The sequence below is a fragment of the Alosa pseudoharengus genome, unplaced genomic scaffold, assembly GCF_046254945.1.
Source record: "Alosa pseudoharengus isolate Yale_2024_CS ecotype anadromous, Long Island Sound unplaced genomic scaffold, YU_APseudo_1.1 YU_APseudo_1.1_scf_12, whole genome shotgun sequence".
NCBI lineage: Eukaryota > Metazoa > Chordata > Actinopteri > Clupeiformes > Clupeidae > Alosa > Alosa pseudoharengus.
In genome coordinates this window covers 3,028,027-3,049,039 of record NW_027468587.1, presented here as the reverse complement: position 1 = coordinate 3,049,039, position 21,013 = coordinate 3,028,027, and the positions used below count along the sequence as shown (strand labels likewise).

The 21,013-nt window shown below is 43.7% G+C and overlaps 1 protein-coding gene across 1 annotated transcript in view; it reads left to right on the top strand.

Moving 5' to 3' along the window:
• Positions 1–21,013, top strand: part of kcnn3 (potassium intermediate/small conductance calcium-activated channel, subfamily N, member 3) — a 70,476-nt gene that overhangs the window by 41,244 nt on the left and 8,219 nt on the right. Inside the window, exons 5-8 of the mRNA XM_076279765.1 lie at positions 855–996; positions 7,444–7,554; positions 16,973–17,100; positions 18,282–18,351. Of these exons, the coding sequence (XP_076135880.1) occupies positions 855–996; positions 7,444–7,554; positions 16,973–17,100; positions 18,282–18,351 (451 nt within the window). The remainder of the gene's footprint in view (positions 1–854; positions 997–7,443; positions 7,555–16,972; positions 17,101–18,281; positions 18,352–21,013) is intronic.

The window sequence follows — 21,013 nt, the reverse complement described above, 5'->3', positions numbered from 1 at the left end:
GTGTGAGTGAGTGATTGTGTGAGTGAGTGGGTGAATGAATGAATGAGTGAGTGTGTGAGTGATTGAGTGAGTGAGTGTGTGTGTCAGTGAGTGACTGAGTGAGTGAGTGATTGTGTGAGTCAGTGAATGAATGAGTGAGTGTGTGAGTGATTGAGTGAGTGAGTGTGTGTGTCAGTGAGTGAGTGACTGAGTGAGTGATTGAGTGAGTCAGTGAGTGACTGAGTGAGTGTGTGAGTGAGTGTGTGAGTGAGTGAGTGAGTGTGTGAGTGAGTGAGTGAGTGTGTGAGTGAGTGTGTGAGTGAGTGAGTGAGTGTGTGAGTGAGTGAGTGAGTGAATGGGTGTGTGAGTGAGTGATTGAGTGAGTGAGCGAGTGAATGGGTGGGTGAGTGAATGAATGAATGACTGCTGCCTATTCTGAGTGGGTGCTGGCAAGATGGAGAGAGAGCGGAACTGAGTTACAGGCTCTGCTGAAGGGAAAGTCAAATGAGAGAAAAAAGAGATGATTGTTGGCATGGCGAGATGGAGGGAGGAGGAAAGTGATGTAGAAGCGAGGGATGACGAGAGAGAGGAGGGGGGGGGAGGAGCATGAAGAAGAGGAGAATTGGAGGGTGTACCCCTCTCTGTCTCCAGAGGCCTCTGTTGGCTCTGCATGCAGAACTCTCAAATTCATTCCTTCCTTTTCCCTCTTTCCATCTGTCGCTTCTTTCTCTCCTCCCTCTGCTTCTGTTCATTCTCTGCCCTTGCCTCTCCCTCATCCTCCTTTTCCTCTATACCATCTTTTTCTCTTTCTCCTTTCCTCCATCTCTCTCTCATCTTTTCATTTTTCCTCCCCTCCTCCGTCTCTCTTCCCACAGATACCATGATGCCCAGGACGTCACGAGTAACTTCCTGGGGGCGATGTGGTTGATCTCCATCACCTTCCTGTCCATAGGCTACGGGGACATGGTGCCCCACACCTACTGTGGCAAAGGCGTGTGTCTGCTCACGGGCATCATGGTAAGGGTGCCTTGTCCTGCTAACCCATCCCAAGCCCTCCCTCCCACAGTGCCATGGCCCCGGGTGTGATGGCTGTGTTTTGTGGAGTGTGGAGGATGGAAATGTTTGGCTAGTCTCTCTCTACCCTTGCATTGGTGATTGTGCTGGGTGGGATGTGTAGGGATGTCTGAAGTTAGGTGTTTTTAGACACCGTAGTGTAATCTACATAAATCAGCATGTCTTGCATATAATTACATGCTGCCAGCTGTAATTGTGGTTTGAATATAGTAAAGTGGGCAATTTTTTTGCGTTTTGTGTGTGTCAGAGTGTGTGTGTGTGTGTGTGTGTGTGTGTGTCAGAGTGTGTGTGTGTGTGTGTGTGTCAGAGTGGGTGTGCAGCTCCCTCTCTTCTTGTGCAGCTCCCTCTCTTCTCTCCCTTCCAAGGGCGCTGTTGTTGTAATGTAGAGACGCCAATAAGACCCACCGTCTCCATGCTGCTGTGTGTATATGTGTGTGTGTGTGTGTGGGGGGGGGGTTCCTCTCCTCTGAAACAGTTGAGGTGAGACAGTGAGACATTGTCGTCCATCTCTGCTGAGAATACAGTTAGCAGAGCAGAACAGAGCAGAACAGAGCAGAACAGAGCAGAGCAGAATGGAACAGAGCAGAACAGTGCAGAACAGAACAGAACAGAGCAGAGCAGAGCAGTGCAGAACAGAGCAGAACAGAGCAGTGCAGAACAGAGCAGAACAGAACAGTGCAGAACAGAGCAGAACAGAACAGTGCAGAACAGAGCAGAATGGAACAGAGCAGAACAGAATGGAACAGAGCAGAACAGAGCAGAACAGAATGGAACAGAGCCAGACTTCTTATAAGACGGCGAGAGGATGTTTTGACAGGAGATGTGCACTCACAGGATGGCTGATGCCACCTGACAAGCTGCTGACACATTTGTGCCTTGCCCTTCACACACATAGGTGACTATTTACCGTGTGTGTTTGTGTGTGTTTTTATTGACACTGAATATAGGACATTAAAACTTTGGCAAGCAAACAACTGTGCCAACACAGTTTATAACAATATGAAGATTAGTTTGATAAAAACACTTACTGATGTGCAGGTCATGTTATAATTTAAGATCAGTTGTTAGGTTGATTATCCATTTGCAGTTGGAGCCCGTTGATGGCCGGGAATCTTGTGCAAAGTACTACAGTAGATAGATAAATAGATACTTTGTTCATCCCGAGGGAAAGATTTGTTTATTTTAGTAATTTTAATGACCTTCATAAAGTGGGGGAAGGGTTAGGGGCACACTGCTTCTCCTGAAGATGTGAAAGAACACATACTGTACACACATGTACACCTCCCAGCCCACTCTCACACACATGTACACCTCCCAGCCCACTCTCACACACGGACACACATGGAATGGGTCTCTTGCATTTTCCTGTAGTCTTCAAAATGGACATGATTGGGCTTTCTGTCTCTCTCCTCCTCCTCTCTCTCTCTCTGTCAGTCTGTCTTTGGTCATGTTTACCGACTCTTGTCTAAGCCTTTGGAGATCCCTTCACATCTGTGCTGAGTGCCTGCTGGAGTCTGCTCTCTCAGCCCATGCTCTGTCTCCCAGGCAACGTCGTCTTCCAGGCAGCGCTGCCACCGCTAAAGGCACCTAACCCCAACCCTAACCCTAACCCATGCCTAACCCTAAACCTAACCCTAACCCATGCCTAACCCTTAACCTAATCCTAACCCCAACCCTAACCCATGCCTAACCCTTAACCTAATCCTAACCCTAACCCATGCCTAACCCTAAACCTAACCCTAACCCATGCCTAACCCTTAACCTAATCCTAACCCCAACCCTAACCCATGCCTTACCCTAAACCTAATCCTAACCCTAACCCATGCCTAACCCTTAACCTAATCCTAACCCCAACTCTAACCCATGCCTAACCCTAGCGCCTTCCAGGCAGCGCTGCCTTGAAGACAACATTGGGGGCATAAAACACCAAGAAACGTCTCGTCTCCCAGCATCCCTCTCCATGGGTGTACATGCTCCTCTGGTGCTGGTGGTGGGGGAGACAGTGCCAGTGAAGTGTGTGTTTGGATGTGCACAGCAGATGTGAATGTATGTTTTGTCTATGCGTGTGTGTGTGTGTGTGTGTGTGTCTATGTGTGTTTTTGTTTAAAGGGTGTTCTAAAGACTGGAATATTTTCTTCACAGGTTTCACAGGGAAGCATAAAATACTGCATGTGTGTGTGTGCGTGTGGGTGTTTGTTTTAAGTGTGTTCTATACACTGGACTATTTCTTTACGGGTTTCACAGGGAAGTATAACATACTGCATGTTTGACCTGGTCAACTCCATCCCCCTCTTCTCTCTCTTCCTCTATCCCCCTCTTCTCTCTCTTCCTCTATCCCCCTGTTCTCTCTTCCTCTATCCCTCTGTTCTCTCTTCCTCTATCCCTCTGTTCTCTTCCTCTTGTCGTGGCAGATATTCACTCGGGCCAGAAATGAAGTCCAAACATCTTGCCTACAACGTAACAAAAATACACCATTATAAGTGCTGAAGTCAAAAACTTGTCCCAAAAAGAAGGCGCAAAAGTCCGGCAGAGTTCCGTGCAAAAATTCCTTTAATGACTACATAGCGCAAAGCCTGAGTGGATCGCACGATCGCACTCCCGAACAAAGGTAGAACTCTCTTACTTATACCCCTCCAAAATGCTGAGACAACACTACCCCGAACAAACTTTTCACCTTAAGTTTATGGAAAGTTCAGGAGTGTACAGTATAGAGTGATCACAGGTTATACATTGTGCATGGGTTAAATATCGTTCGCCCCCCTGCACTCTCCTACTGGTTGTTATGAGTAGAGCTCGCCCTGTGTACGCGTTATCTTGCAGCTTCAAGGCCGACTTTGGTTTCTTCAAAAGGCCTAGGCTAAGGCAGCATGAGACAGTGCAACAAAATGAGACACAGGGCAGCAAACAGAGACATAGGGATACACAGCGCACGTACAGTAGGGGGAATTCTGGTAGAATATAGCTTCAGTATGTTAATAGTATTAGTTAAACTTGTTAAAATGTTATAAGAGTATTATGGTTAGGAATAACTTCAGTGTATTACTTGATTATGATTAAGGTTATATGAATACATGCTTTACAGTTTCAAACTCGTTCTCTCATCATGATGTGAGACACTCTCTATCCCTCTGTTCTCTCTTCCTCTCTATCCTCTTCTCTCTCTCTTCCTCTCTATCCCCCTGTTCTCTCTTCCTCTATCCCTCTTCTCTTCCTCTCCATCCCCCTCTTCTATCTCTCTTCCTCTCTATCCCTCTTCTCTCTCTCTTCCTCTTCTCTCTCCATCCCCCTCTTCTCTCTCTTCCTCTTTATCCCTCTTCTCTCTCCACCCCCCTCTTCTCTCTCTCTTCCTCTCTATCCCTCTTCTCTCTCTTCCTCTTTATCCCTCTTCTCTCTCCACCCCCCTCTTCTCTCTCTCTTCCTCTCTATCCCTCTTCTCTCTCTTCCTCTTTATCCCTCTTCTCTCTCCACCCCCCTCTTCTCTCTCTCTTCCTCTCTATCCCTCGCTCTGCCTGTGAAGATCTCCCCATCAGGTGCTCCAGAGCAGCAGAGCAGTTTAGTGTTTGTCCTCGTCAGATGGGGCTTTATCTGTGTCGGTGTGTGTCTGTGTGTCTGTGTGTGTGTGTGTGGGCGGAGGGGGGTTACAGGCATCCGGCTTGTGTTTCTCTGTTCTTAGAATACATCACTTGTACTTCTTTTACCATACTATGTTCTCCTTTCACTTCTAACACTTCTCTTTTCACTTCTTCTTCTGTCTATCTCTATCTTTTAGAGCCCGTCTCCCTCGCTCTCTCTCTCTGGCACACACACAAACATACACACAAACACACACACACGGAAACACACAGAGTAATACAAAAATAATGCTTATAGAAACACACACTCTGTCTGGGTATGGGTTCAGACATACACAACCACTTATAAACACTTGAAACACACACACACACACACTCACTCACACAAAGACACACCCTCCTCCACATTCACCCTTCAGGTTCTTGACATAGACTCCTAATCCCTGCTAACTCCCACTCTCTCTCTCTCTCTCTCTCTAACTCTTTCTTTCACTCTGTCTCTTTTACCTGTTCACTTAATCACTATCCCAAAGCTATACACTGCAAGTATGCAACCACAAAGTGTAGCTCCTAAAGCATGAGTGTTAGCATAAGTGTGTTTGCAGGAAGCCAGAGACTTTATCAGACTAAAGTTTCTTTCAGTCGAATGCCCGTTTGTCATTGGCTGTTTTTTGTTCTGCGACAGTATGTAAGCACTGGGAGAGAAAGAGAGAGAGAGAGAGAGGGAGAGAGAGAGAGAGAGAGTGAGGGGGTGGAAAAACAGGAGAGAGAGAGGGAGAGAAAGAGCGGAAGAGAAAATAAGATAACAGTACGCCGTGTTTCCACCCCGTGCTCAAAGTGATTGTAATGGCTTTCTATAGGTGCAATCTGAAGCCGAAGCTGTGTTACTATGACAACACCGAAGGCCAACGCGGGTGGAATGTACTACCGCCCTGGGGGCTTGGGGGTGTGGGTGGTATTGGTAGAGGAATATACTACTGCCCTGGGGGGCTGGGGGGGGGTAGTGAGGGGGCAGGTGGCAGTACCAGAATGGGGAGGGGTCTGTGTGATTATCTCTGAGTATAAAACAAGAGTGTGTCTGTGTGTGTGTGTGTTTGTTTTGCTACTCCCACACAAGGCCACTCCACAGTACCGGCACTTTTGGTGCCAGGATCCCCTTGAGTCGAGCAGACCTCCGTCTAAAATGTTCAACCGGAGATCATGACCCACCCCCCCTCCCGTCTCCCCTTCGTTCTCCCATTCTCTTCCTGTCAGCCCGGACCGTCATGAATTTATGATGACTTACTCTGAAGCTTTCTCTCTCTCTCTCTCTCTCTAAAGTGTCAGATAAGAAGAAACAGGTGATGAGAAGGTCATAAGGGCTCCCTGTGTGTACTCAGTCCAGTTTTATAGACAGCACCGTCTGGACGGAGGGCCATCTGGGTTAACAAGCTCGCAGTGTGATCAAATATGAACAGCCAAAGATGATGCTAAAAACACGACGGCAGAGGGATCCATAACTAATGTGTTATAACTCCAAGCGGGATAAGGCCACCCTGGACAGATGAGATCATGGCTTCCATAGGGAGGTTTAAGAAGCTCCCTTTACGTTGCTTTCCGTTTATACTTTCAGGGCCACTTCAGATTAATGTTTTAGCAGGGACACCTCCCAGTGCACCTCACTTTAGCGTAAAGGCCTTTTGGGTACCTACACTGTGCACACAGACATACACACAAGCATGCATGCACATCTCTGATCACACACACACACAAAATATCTTGGTGTGGCTTTCATGTACTATGTGTGTGAGAGAGGGTTAAAAGTTTTTCTTTTCCCTTGAGTATACTTCTGGGAAGTCTTCTCCATCAACCATAGGCACACACACGCACATACAGTACAGAGAGAGAGAGAGAGAGACAGAGAGAGAGAGAGACAGAGAGTAAATAGGAGAAAATCACACATTTTCATCACAGGTTTGAATCCAAATTAATTTCTCATCAGGCCACATTAAATCACTATTTTCTCTTTCTCCTGTCCTCTCTTATTTCTTCACTTTCTATTTTTTGTCAGTTTGCATCTCCATATCTTTCATTTCGAAACTTTATTCTTTAATTTCTTTTCATTTCTTGTTTACTTTCTCTTCATCTCATTTTCCTAGCACTGTCCCAAACTCACTCACCTCTCACTTATAACCCCCTCTCTCTCTCCCTCCCTTTCTCTCTTTCTCCCTCCCTTTCTCTCTCTTTCTCCCTCCCTCCCTCTCTCTCGCTCTCTCTCTCTCCTTCACTCCCTGTTTGTTCACACTCCACGCTGTCATTTCTCTTCCTTATTCTGTATTTCACTTCCACCCTAACATCCTCTCCTAATACTCCTGTTCATATTTATAATTTTGTCGTTTTAACAGAAAATGGACTCTTTCTCTCTGACATTTATACCCAAAGTGATTTGCAACCCACTCAAGGCACACATTTATCTGGGTTTTTCCTCTCCCTCTCTGTCTCTGTCTCTCTAATGGAGTGGACTTGATGGGAGCTGTGTGTTGCGCAGAGCTCTGTCTCTTGTCTAATGGACTACGGCCTCCACTGAATAATTGTGTCTTGCACATCTTCCTCTGTTGGTCTGTTGGTTTTGCTCATTTTATCCATTCTCCAACCAACCCCCCTCCCCCCCAAACACACACACACACACACACCACCAGCATCATCATCACTGACCTCTCGCCTCATTTCTTCTCTTCTCTCTCTCTTACAGATGTCATCTTGTCTCTCTCTGTACTCCCTTGTTTCTCTCCCTCTTTCTTAACACCCTGCTCTCGTCTTTCTCTTCTGTTTGTTCCAGGGGGCAGGCTGTACGGCACTGGTGGTTGCCGTGGTAGCGCGGAAGCTGGAGCTGACCAAGGCGGAAAAGCATGTGCACAATTTCATGATGGACACGCAGCTCACAAAGAGGGTAACTCTCCCTCACACTAAGGCTGCACGATTTCTGGATAAAATGAGAATCATGATTTTTTTTTGTGTTTTGCTTAGAATTGAGATCACGATTCTTTCATGATTTTATGTTAGGAATTCATGATTGTCAAAATTCTGGGTCAATACCGATGTTTGCAATTACAATTTGGCCAATAACTGATACCAATATTTTCTATTTGTTTGTTTACTACGTCTTTATTTTTAATTATACTATTTATTAGCAGGGAAACAAACATTTTCATTTTTTAAAAAAATTAAAGAATTCAAACATTTTGAACCATTAATAACATTTAGCTAGTGCAGAATTGATGCAACAAATCTGTAAATGTCATATTTGCAAATCCCAGTAAACAGTGTATATATTGGTCAATGCCTGTTTGGGTGCCTCCCTAATATTCACACTCATTTTACCTGATAGCCTACTGAAGGAAATGCAAGAAAATGCCATATATACTGTACATTAGCACATACATTTTGGAGGAAGGGAATGTTCTTGCTTATGCAACAGCTTCAGGAATCGGACATTTAACATAAAACAGTATTTTTTTCTGTGCATTTTCCGCACAAGATGACTGCGGTACTGTAGGTAGACCTCTGTATAAGCCAAACATTTGACATGCTAGCAACTAGTGCTATGTGCTAAAAGAAATAGCCTACAGACTTACCAGAAGTGAATGAACTGCATTTGTTTTTGTGACTTTTTGCATGTTAAGTGCATTTTGATTGTCACAGACGTAGCCTATTTTCAAAACGAGTTAAGGAGTAGTCCCCCTCTAACTAAAACTCTGCCATCATGTCTTGACTGACAGTTGTGATAACATGTTACTAAAGTAAAAGCTATTAGATTGTAAGCTGCCTGTACTCATTTTGTCCATTTCATTCGTCCTAGCGCAACTTTTCTGCTGCCCTGTCATTCATTTGGTCTCAATGGGTTTGCTTTCCTTAGTGCCGAGTCTCTGCTGTTCTCTCACATGGTGTAACCCCGCATTGTCATTTTTATTAAAGGAAGAATAGGTCTTGGAATTAACACTTGTGTTGATGTCTATAAAAATGTGGCAGAATCGCGGTTGTTCTCAAATTAGATCGCATATAGGTGTGAATCAAGATTGCAATTTTATTACAGTCAACTGTGCAGCCCTACCTCACATACAAACATTCATAAACACACACACACACATACACACACAGCTTCACAGTGATAAGTCAAGCATGTGTCTTTCTACAAAGTTATTAAATACATTTCCCAAAGCACCCTGTCAACAGTTACGGGACTTTGTTAATTTCCTAAAATTGGGTTTTGTTTTTGATTAGCTTGCCCTGTTAGACTCTGCAGCCCATGATCTCAACACAGAGGTTATCCTTAATTATAAGTCTTGCAGCAGTCATACTCACACACACACACACACAAACAGTACGTTCTCCTTACCAGAATGAATGCTATTCTATATTGATGCCTCTCTGTCTGAACAATATTAGTAATTGGCTCATATCAAATACAGAACTCTCCATATGTTAGAAAACTGAAGCAGGAGTGCTAATCAGAACCCTTTTGTCAATTTGATCTTCAAACAGGTGCTCTTTTGTAGAGGGGGCGGACATATGATCAAAAAGAAAAGAAACAAAGACAATGCTTTAAAGCTAAACACTTACGAAAGCCTTTAATGGAGCTTGGCAAAGAAGCTAATAATTGATTTTTCTATTTCTTAGAAAATAGTGTTTTTTTACTTCAAAACAGAAGTTTCTTTTTGATATACTTTCCATATGCTATTATTGTATTGAGATGTTTAATATGGTGGTGGTATGGTTCATATATTCCATGAAATGTATATACATCAGGGCTGGGCCACCTAAAGCAGCACCATGGACAGAGACCATAGCTATACTCACAACCCAGCTCTCCTCTTTCGGACCATAGCTATACTCACAACCCAGCTCTCCTCTTTCGGACCATAGCTATACTCACAACCCAGCTGTCCTCTTTCGGACCATAGCTATACTCACAACCCAGCTCTCCTCTTTCGGACCATAGCTATACTCACAACCCAGCTGTCCTCTTTCGGACCATAGCTATACTCACAACCCAGCTCTCCTCTTTCGGACCATAGCTATACTCACAACCCAGCTCTCCTCTTTCGGACCATAGCTATACTCACAACCCAGCTCTCCTCTTTCGGACCATAGCTATACTCACAACCCAGCTGTCCTCTTTCGGACCATAGCTATACTCACAACCCAGCTCTCCTCTTTCCTCTCTCTCAATTCACAAATGTCAGCCTATCTCTCTCTGTCTGTCTGTCTAGATCATAACCTCTCTCTGTCTCTCTTCTTCTCTCTACCTCTTTCTCTCTCTCTCCATCCACATACCCTACCTCAGCTTCCCTTGACATCTCTCCATCCACATACCCTACCTCAGCTTCCCTCGGCTTCCCTTGACATCTCTCCAGACATACAGTATCTCATCCACTCTCTCAATGTCTCCTAACGCTGCTTTCTCTCTTTGTGTATCTCTCTGACCATCTGCACATATTTTAGCCTCTCTCTCTCTCTCTCTCTATGTCTGTCCACCTATCTTTCTCTCTCTTTTTCGTAGTCTCTCTCCCTCTCTGGATGCTTTCAATTTTTTATGCTGTTGAAAGACCCAAGTTTCAGAAATAGCTCTCCCTATCAAATATGTAGGGTACATCATGGCTGCGGGACAGCAGGAGGGCTGGGTGATCAATAATTGCAGCACGTAGAAAAAAGAGAAAAAAAAATCCACTGCCCTCTCCAGGATGGGATTGGGTCTCGTCACTTAAAAAGTTTATTATCCGCCGCGTGCAATCGCTCTTCCAGCATGGCCATCTGCCATCCACAAAAACCTGCTCCGAATCAGAATCGATAGACCTAAATGTAGTTTGGCTCTTAATGTGCCAAGGCTTTCGAAACGCTTCTGCTGCTGCTATGGTTACAGAGAGGGGGTGGGACTGGTAACTTTGAATAATGGAATGATTACTTCACAGACCTGTTGCCGTGGAGACACCACGTTCAAGTGTTTATCTTAGATGGATGACAAAGCTGAAGGTGTTTCCCCTGTTTTTCCTACATCGGTAATTAGCGTGCAACTCAAGGAGAGTGGTGTTAGCGCCAGGCTAACAGAAACCAGGTGCCTTCGGACACATTGAGCAACCTAGCGGGTTGACAGGCACATCCTGTCAGCATTTTTAAAAAAAGCAACTGGATGCACAATGCACAATGTATGTTGCAATATGTGCATATGACCATGTGTGTACATTTCATTGTGTGTGTGTGTGTGTGTGTGTGTGTATGTGTGTAAGTGTGTGTGTGTGAGTAAGTGAGTGAGAGAGAGAGATGAGGATGGCAGAAGATTTTTCAGGAATTACTGAAGAGCCTGTGGCCCCATTGATTTCTAATAGACTCCTGTCGTCTCCTCTAACTCTTCATGACACCACTGACCCCGATGGCAAATCGTCCTCATGAGATCAGACTCACAAAATGCCACCGCCATTTCAGTGTGTTTATTTGTGTGTGTGTGTGTAACTCTGTATGCAGTGTGTATGTGTGTGTGCATTGTACACAATCAGCTTTTTTCCAGATCCACATGAAATCATTCGGACATCTCCAACTCAAGGTCCCTTGTGTTTTTTACGTGTTTTTCTCTGCGTTGTCACACTGTCCATCTTTTCCCCCTGAGTCTCCTTTGTCAGCGGGCTCAGTGGAGAGGTTAAAGCCCATATCTTTCCTAGTGGTTGCCATGCTTATGAATACGCTAAGAGAACTGTGTATTGTTGTAGCATCCAGAGCTTACACTAAGGTACCGGTACTGCGCGGACAGAAATTAGGAATTTGACTCGTCCTGCAATATGTGCATTTTTGGTGCTGAAAGACACATGGCATACGGTACATATTAAACACACATGGCATACGGTACATATTAAACACACATGGCATACGGTACATATTAAACACACATGGCATACGGTACATATTAAACACACATGGCATACGGTACATATTAAACACACATGGCATACGGTACATATTAAACACACATGGCATACGGTACATATTAAACACACATGGCATACGTTACATATTAAACACACATGGCATACGGTACATATTAAACACACATGGCATACGTTACATATTAAACACACATGGCATACGGTACATATTAAACACACATGGCATACGGTACATATTAAACACACATGGCATACGGTACATATTAAAGACATGTGCAATAGCCATGTTCCGAGTGGGTGTGGTGGAGCAGCGGCAACATGTTCACACCCTGAACTTGCATGACACTTCAAAAAGCATCCACAAAAACAGCCACTTTAGTTTACAGTACTTTTGTGAATGAGGATACTGGATATGGGAGTTACACTACTGCTACTATGCTACTGTCCTAAAAGGACCTTTGAGACTTGCTAGGAAAATCCAGTTGGACACCGTGATCATAACAAGCAGCGGCCATGTTTTCACATTCAACACCACAGAGGGTTCCAGACACGTATTATGACTGACTGAAGACCATTCCAATACGTACATTATCGTCATAATCTTGACGTTCATCATTACAGCCCCCTTTTTAGGGGAAAGCAAGTTAGCATTATGTCATTGATTCCAATGGGAACCTAATTAGTTTCCAATAACCTAATGTTGAGGACGAATTTAGCTCATAGCTAACACTTACCATAAGCTCCAATGTAAAATGGTTAGCTTGCTAGCTAACTGTGGAACTTTAGTATAACATAGCCAATTATCCCACCTAGTTGTAGGAAATACGATCGAATAACAAATGATAGAATTAAGGGGTGACTTGTTTAGTTGACGTTATGACATGTAAAGTTAAGCTTGCCGAACTATACAGTCAGCCACGGGCAGCTTGACTGTGACTACATTCGTGACACTCCTGTTAGTAAACAGGAAAGAGCAAAAAATAGGCATGTAATGGTCACCTTAACCCCATGAACACACAGATAACTCTTACACCAACCTTATTTAGTGCCTTTTATTCCCGTTTGTTGAAAGATTTAGTAAGTATAAGCCCTTTTCACTCCCCACTTCGATGCAGCCCTATAGGTTTCCATTCAAACGGTCATCTTTCCCCTAAAAGGGTGCGAGTACGTGCAGCACATACAACGTCTCATGATGTGCCGCCTGTATGAGATTCATTATGTCATGGTAGCAGCGCTATACTTGACAACATTCATAACTGCAGTAAAGACCGAGAGAGAACCTAGAAACCGCCGCTAACTGAAGCTAAGACATTTTGTTAACTATCCCACATACTAGAGCCCGACCGATTTATCGGCGGGCCGATATTAGGCATTTTCCAAACTATCTGTATAGTGCCAGTGCAGGCCAGTGAACCCTTCTTCTTTTTCGGTGAGCTTTTTTTTTGGCAGTTTGCCAACGGAGTGCATTACCACCACCTGGACTGAGGTGTAATGGCAAGTGTACCCTTTAGCCTCGTTCTGGCCGCCGGGTGAATAAGGCGAATAGACCTCTGAAGTTCGCATACAAAAAAGCTGCCATCTTTGAGATCCAGTAGGATATCTGCCGATTTTTCCTACGGGAAAATAACATGGGGATTTTGAATTATCGCACCTGTTAAACTCTCGCGGGGACGAAAAAGTCTGAAATGCAGAGGTTTTTCTTAACACACTTTTGTCCTCTGCCTTCAAGTGGATACTGTGATCTCCGGTACGTGAAGGCGGCACACTTTGATTTTTGCTACCCCAGAGCTAACTTGTGATGCAACTTGCCATTAAGTTAGTTAGCAAGTTAGCTCTGGGGTATCAAGATACCGGATCTCCTCACTGTATATGGGCAAAGATGGTAGCTTTTTTGTAGGCGAACTTCAGAGGTCTATGGTGGTTATCAAAGATGAAAGACCGTACACTAGGCTACTTATTTCATTTTTGAAAATACTGCATGAGAGCCTTTCAGTAGGAAACCAGATAGGCCTATTTAAACAGATAATGTCCCACCTTGATCAAAACTTTTTACATTGTGTTGGTTAAAATTGGCTATCGGCCAATATATCAGTTATCGGCTTTTGAAATACTCAAATATTGGTATCGGCCTTCAAAATCCCATATCGGTCGGGCTCTACCACAGCAGTAGGTGAGGAATTCAAATTAAGGATTTCATTTTGGCTGATTGCAAGACCTGTTACTTTCCAGGTCAATGACCTGTCTATCATTCTGTGTGTGTGTGTGTGTGTGTGTGTGTGTGTGTGTGTACGTGTGTGTGTGTGTATGAGAGAGAGAGAGAGAGAGAGATAATTTCCATCTATGTAAATGTCTGGATGTCTAATTCTAATTCCACAACACCATGCTTTCTGTCTGTCTAGACATGAAGACATTTTCTAAAAATGGCAACAGGATGTGTCTCAACCTATTGCACAATGTGTGGAAGGCATTGGGTTTCTGCAGTGGCGGCTCTAGGATTTTTTCTAAATTAAGGGCCATAAAGGGGTCACACTCTCAAGAGCGGGGCCAAGTGGATGTCTGACATCCTTGCACAATTCCCTGAACAATTCTCTGTACTCAAATTCAATCACAGAGTATCGTTATTGGAAGTTGATATTTTTTTGACTCCCAAACACTATTCTGGTTGTTATGGGAACAATCAGGGACAGTGACGTTGGTAGGAAACCTCATTCATAACCGCAAAGAACGAGAGAGAACCTAGAAACCGTTGCTAACCGCAGCTAAGGCATCTCGTTAAGTAGCCCACATAAAGCAGTCAGCGAGGATTTCAAATTAAGGATTTAATTTTGGCTGATTGCAAAGCCTGTTACTTTCCAGGCCAGTAACCTGTCTATCATTATTTCTGTGTGTGTGTGTTTGTGTGAGAGTGAGAAATTTCTTTTTTTTTAATACCGGTATATCCTCTAAACGGCTCTCTGTGCACGTGTCTGTCTGTTTTCCTGCCTCACATCCTGCCATTAGATGTGGGGAGTGGCCATAGTTTCATTACGGAGACAGCAAGCTGACCTCTGCTAATGAATCAGGTTATCAGAGAGCTGAAGCCCATGGCTCTGGACAGAGCGCCCGGTCTGGCTCCCTGCCGCACGCGGCCGCGCAAGTCAAATCAAAAGCTTATTAAAAAGGCACAGCCCGCTGCTTTGTGCCAGGGCCATTCGGAACATAATTGTTCTTTTCTTATGAAATTGCATGTTGCTTTGAAGTCTTCTCAGCCATTTCTCCTTCTAACAGACCATTCTTACCCCCCCTTTCTCTCTCTCTCTCTCTCTCTATCGCTCTCTCTTTTCTTACGGGGCCAGAGAATCCATTCATTCTCCTGGCTGCTGTGTGGTATTTCATGAGAGGGCAGACATTAATATGGAGAGAGATATGCGCACAGGGCGGATCAAAGGGGTCATGGGTGCTTTGTTATTGATGTATGAAAGGCAGGAAAAGCATGGAATCGGCCACACATTCCATAATTAGCGTAAATAGCTTTCAAATCAGAGGCAGAGTCTATTACTATACTGTTCTTTAACGTAATTAATGGAGCCTATTACTATACTGTTCTGTAACGTAATGAATGGAGTACAATAAACATGAAGAGAAGGATGGGTATGATGAATATTCAGTCAAAGATATTTTTACTTCAGGCCCAACTCCAACCATAACAGTCAGTCTCAAGCAATGATGAAAACACAGTGTTTTGTGTGAATATGATCTTGTGTCTCGACATACAGATGGAAAGAAATGAATTCACAACAGTGTACCAACACCAGGGGATCAAGACGTACACAATACAGTCATAGTACAGAGATGCAGCATCCAATTATTGTGCTTTTAGAATTAACATGGAACATTTTGGTTACCCTTCTATTTCTAACATTTTTAGTATAGCATCCTTTATGTTTTTTTTCAAACGTGTTTATAATCAGAACCACTTAAAGCTTAAGGAGTCTCAGGAACTTTTATTTCCAGAGAGTGCAAGTGCTTTATCAAAGACACCAATCCACTCCCCTCTTTTCAACCACCTCCGATGGTAAAGCCCTTTGCTTTTCTTATCCACTCTAAACTCCCTGGTGAAAAAAGCTTCCGGTCCCTTCACAGATAAGCCTCCAACATCGGCACATTGTTTTCATCAGGAAATGATAAGGGTTGACTCAACAGAAACCCATCTATTAGCCTACTGCAACAGATCCATACGTTAGCATAGCCTGGGTGTTCCCATGCTGCCTTGCGCGCGATTTGATTCACGCTGCTAAGGCAGCCTGGAGACCATGGAGCAAATTTTCGCCTGAGATAGGGGACCAATCACAGAACAAGGGGGAAAGCAAGACGATGATGAGCTATGCACAGACGCATTTGATAGACATCCGTGGCACCCAATAATGAAAATGAAGAAAATGAACGTTTGGTTTCCAGACCACGTCTCATTGAGAAGTGGTGGCGCTAGCCAGGCTAACGTTAGCAGGCATTTATGTTCAGCACTAGGGTGGACTCTGTTTTATGCTTTTTATTATTCACTATTCCTCATTGTTTTTGTTTATGTAAAGCACATTGAATTACTCCTGTGTATGAAATGTGCTCTATAAATAAACTTGCCTTGCCTTGCCTTGCCTCTTGTTGTTTGGGGCCACCCTAAAGGTCTCTGCTGTCTGCTTCTGTATTTTTCTGTATCTGTCACAGGGTGTGGCTGGGGCTTTAAGTGTCAGGAGGTTCCCCTGATTCCACACACACACACACACACACACACACACACACACACACACACACACACACACACACACACACACACACACACACACACACACAGCAGTGTTCCCATCGTTCACTGCGTTCTCTCTGGAGGCTCACTTCCCAATCTCGTTTGTTACACTGTAGGCGCTGTGTTAACCTCTTGAGTGTAGAAGGAAACCAAAAAATATCCTACGGACTAATTACTTGTGGTAAACATACAGCATACTGTATGTCTGTGTTCAGCCTTTATGCTGGCGCTTTATACCAACGTTTTGCAAAAGAAAACATCTGGTTGAACTGTGAACATGTAGAATTACAGTAGAATACAGTATGTTCATGTAGAATTATAGTAGAATACAGTATGTTTATGTAGAATTATAGTAGAATACAGTATGTTCATGTAGAATTACAGTAGAATACAGTATGTTCTTGTAGAATTACAGTAGAATACAGTATGTTCATGTAGAATTATAGTAGAATACAGTATGTTCATGTAGAATTATAGTAGAATACAGTATGTTCATGTAGAATGTAGAGGAGGAAGTGGTTGCCGCTCATTGTGAGGTGTATTTATGTGTGTGTTTTGTGTGTCTCTGCGAGTGTGTGTGTGTGTCGGAGGGGTTGCCTGGGTAGTGTTTGTCCCAAGCTGACGCGGTTGCCGTGGCGACCTGTGCTCCTCAGATAAAGAACGCGGCGGCTAACGTGCTGAGGGAGACGTGGCTCATCTACAAACACACCAAGCTCGCCAAGAAGATTGACCACGCCAGGGTCCGCAAGCACCAGAGGAAGTTCCTGCAGGCCATCCACCAGTGAGTCACATGCATGTGCATGCACATACACACACACACACACACACACAAGCACATGCACACACACACAAGCACATGCACACACACACACACACACACACACAAGCACATGCACACACATACACAAGCACATGCACACACACACACACACACACAAGCACATGCAAACACACACACACAAGCACATGCACACACACACACAAGCACATGCACACACACACACACACACACACACACACACACACACACACACACACACAAGCACATGCACACACACACGCACACACACACACACACACACACAAGCACATGCACACACACACGCACACACACAAGCACATGCACACACACACACACACACACAAGCACATGCATACACACACGCACACACACACATACACAAGCACATGCACACGAAAATACAATATGTTTGCATTATCTAAGCACACCTTAGTTTATGTGCCCACATACATACATTAATTTTACACAAACCCCACCCACACACCCCAACATATAGGAATTTAGTATAAAGCCCATTTTAGGTGGATATACATGCATAATGCATATGAAAAAAAAACTCACAACACACATATTCACGTCCACACAGATGCCATCCTCTCTTGCCTAACAACAGCACCTCCCTGGTCCACGTTTCCTCCCTCGTCGTTAAGGGAACGGGGGTCATTCTGCTACTGACCTGCTCTCACTTCTGAATGTCTCGCACTAATGCGCTAATAAGGCACTCAGCGCAGAGCGGACTAGTGTTTTCTTGCACAGTGCCTTTCAAGTGGCGTCCCTTTTAACCCCCCGCGACCTCTTCAAATTGGGACTGATTTAGAATGGGGGGCCTGCAGCCATGCTAACCGCGTAGCCAGCAGGCTAAAATTTTCCACTTGGCCGTTTGTAACTTCAGGTACAATTGTGTGATAGTCTACTTCTCTTTTTGTATTAATTGTGTAGTAGTCTTCTACTTCTACTGTTTCCTGTGCAGAGCTTTGTCTATCTGTGTTGGCCTGGTTCAGTGCATATGGACAGCCACAACTTTATATTAGTAGTTTCTTTCATCTGCCACAGTACTGAGGCATTAATGTTCTGGTGTAGTTTTTTTCTATGCTGTAATGTTTAGCAGATTTAACGTTTGGCTCTTTCCATTGACTGAGGACATTTTTGTGTGTTTGTAGGCTTCGCAGTGTGAAAATGGAACAACGCAAGCTAAGTGATCAAGCCAACACTTTGGTGGACCTCTCAAAGGTGAGCGCTCACAGACACCCCAAGTAGCCTACAAATCTTTCATCCTGCACACACACATGCCCAGACACACACATGCACATAAAACAGCAACTTGATTTCAATTACACATATGTTCACACGTTTACACAGGCATAGCAAATGCTTAAAATGTACACCCATGCACTTAGACAATACAATCAGTACAATCTTTGAATCTGAGATACACATACAGTACATACATGTACATTAGAGATGTCCGATAATATCGGCCCACCGATATTATCGGCCCGATATTAGCATAAAAATGTAATATCTGTTAATATCGTTATCGGATTTTTTTTGCCTTAAAACCGATAAAATAATCCTTGCGTTACACCCAAATAGTGCCTATGCGCTCCTGAAGCGTTTACCGGCGCACAGATGATGACCTCATCAAGCTGCGTCTTGAAGCATACAAACAAGCGTGGATGGCTGCAGTAACAAACTTGCTCGCTCTGTTTCAACATTATGTCTGTGGTTTGGAATTGGCCATGGCCGTCGTAGCCCCTTGCGTTGGCCGTGACGCCCCTTTGAAAATCAGAGGTTTACAGGCCACGGTGGCCTTGGTGCCCCCTTCTTTAAATATTCTGCTTTACGTCCTACTAATAGCGATATATATTTAGCCTATGGCCTATGGCCAAATTACGCAGTGGAGAAAGTGACAGCGCAAGAAAGTGCGTCCAAATTAACCCATTCTTCTCAGTTGAACTACTCGCGAAGTAGCCTACTCATCACACAGACATCACAAATATCACATGAAAGAGCTTTTTCTCAGCTTTTAAACGATGTTAGCCGCTAATTGCTGTGGTGAACGGTTCGCGAGAAAAGTAAATAATATCATTCAATTTAATCATAAATTCTACTGAAGGTTTTGCGTCCATCTCTCTACCCATTCATCTTGGTGGAATACTTCAGAACCCTTCGTTTAACATATGACAAACCATATATCAGAATAAACAGCAGACCTTACCGAACAGAAATGTGTAAATCAGTCCCCTGTACAGTTAGCTGTTCTAGACTAATCCCGTTTTGAATTTGCAGTAAATTTCAACATACATGGATGTCTCCAAATTTGGGATTTAAGTTTTACACTGTGTTTAAATTGTTCCACATTATTTCATAACGGGCCAAATACAAAACAAATATTACAAATGTCGCCTAGATATCGGTAAATCAGAGGACAGCTGACTATAAGAGTTTGTGAAAGTAGCCTTCATGATCACAAAATGCTAAGCATGCATCTGAGTTTCTTAAAGCTGAGCTGTGCTTAAATTGTTCAATACATTATTTCATAACAGGCCAAATATAAAATAAATGTTAAATATAGCCTAGATATCTGAAAATATTAGATGATCAGATGATTTACAGTTATATGTAATATGTCATGTTTTATGTTTTTGTAATGTTTCATACAGTGATGCAGGTCTACTGCAGTGAATACAACTTTGATAATTTTTATAGCCTACTATAGTTAACTTTGGCCTTGGTGCCCTGACATGTGGCCTTTGTGCCCTCCACCAAATATGCCCAACTGAAGGCCAAGTGGCCTTGCCCCTAAAATGGTGAAATTCCAAGCCTGATTGTGGGTATGGCCCGTTATGAAGGCCAGTCAGTCTTTTAGCCCCGTTCATTGGACTAATACTAAAGGAGGACTTTGTTTACTACTCTGGAAGGTCTGGACTGAAACTTTGTGCCTTCCTTGTTCTTATTGCACACTACCTTAATGTTGCATCTCTTTGTTGTTGCTCATGTAGAGCAGTGCTGATTGAGCCCAGTTTATAATTTCAATGATTGCATTAGCCCAAGTAATGGGCTAGGGACAAAGGCTGCTTAGATTTGTACACCTTAAAATGTTTTATTTTTTGTACTTCACCTCATGCCTGAAGTATTTTTTGTAGCTCAAACAAATGTTTTCAAAATTGTGCAGTATAGTTGCTTGCCACATTGTAATTGACTCATATTTGTGCATTCATTCAATTAAGGTGATTGAGTTTTAGTTAAAGAAACAGTTCATGAAGCATCCTACAAATGCAGGCTCATTTAACACAGAAAAAGGGTAGCCTGTCATACACTATGCCTGTTATTATGACCGCCGCGCAGCGAAGCGGCGGTCATATAGGTTTAGTCAGATTTTTTTTTTTTTTTTTTTTTTTTCGCATGCCCAAATTTCTGTCAATGATTCCCGGGACACTGAAAGACCGGGGTAGACGAAACTTGGTGGGCATGTAACCCCACATGGATAGCATGGAACCATCGTTTTTCGTTTTGATCTGTAGCCCCCCCGCTGGACTGCACCCCCCGAAAGGAGGGTAGGGCAGACACAGTTTTCTGTGAATATCTCGAGAACCGTAAGGTTTAGGAGGACCATTTTTTTTTTGTATGTTGATCTCAAGGGGCCATGTCAACCCATTCCATAACCACTCATTTCATGTATAGCGCCACCTAGTTAAACACAAAAAAGTAAAAATGAGGTGTTGTAATCGCAGGTATCTGTGACCTAACATAATCAAAACTGCACGAAATTGGAAGTGTAGGATCATTATGACACCCTCTGAATGCACGCCAAGTTTCGTGGAATTCCGTTCATGGGGGGCCACACAATAAATTCATTTATGTTACTATACACCAACTGGCCTGTAGGTGG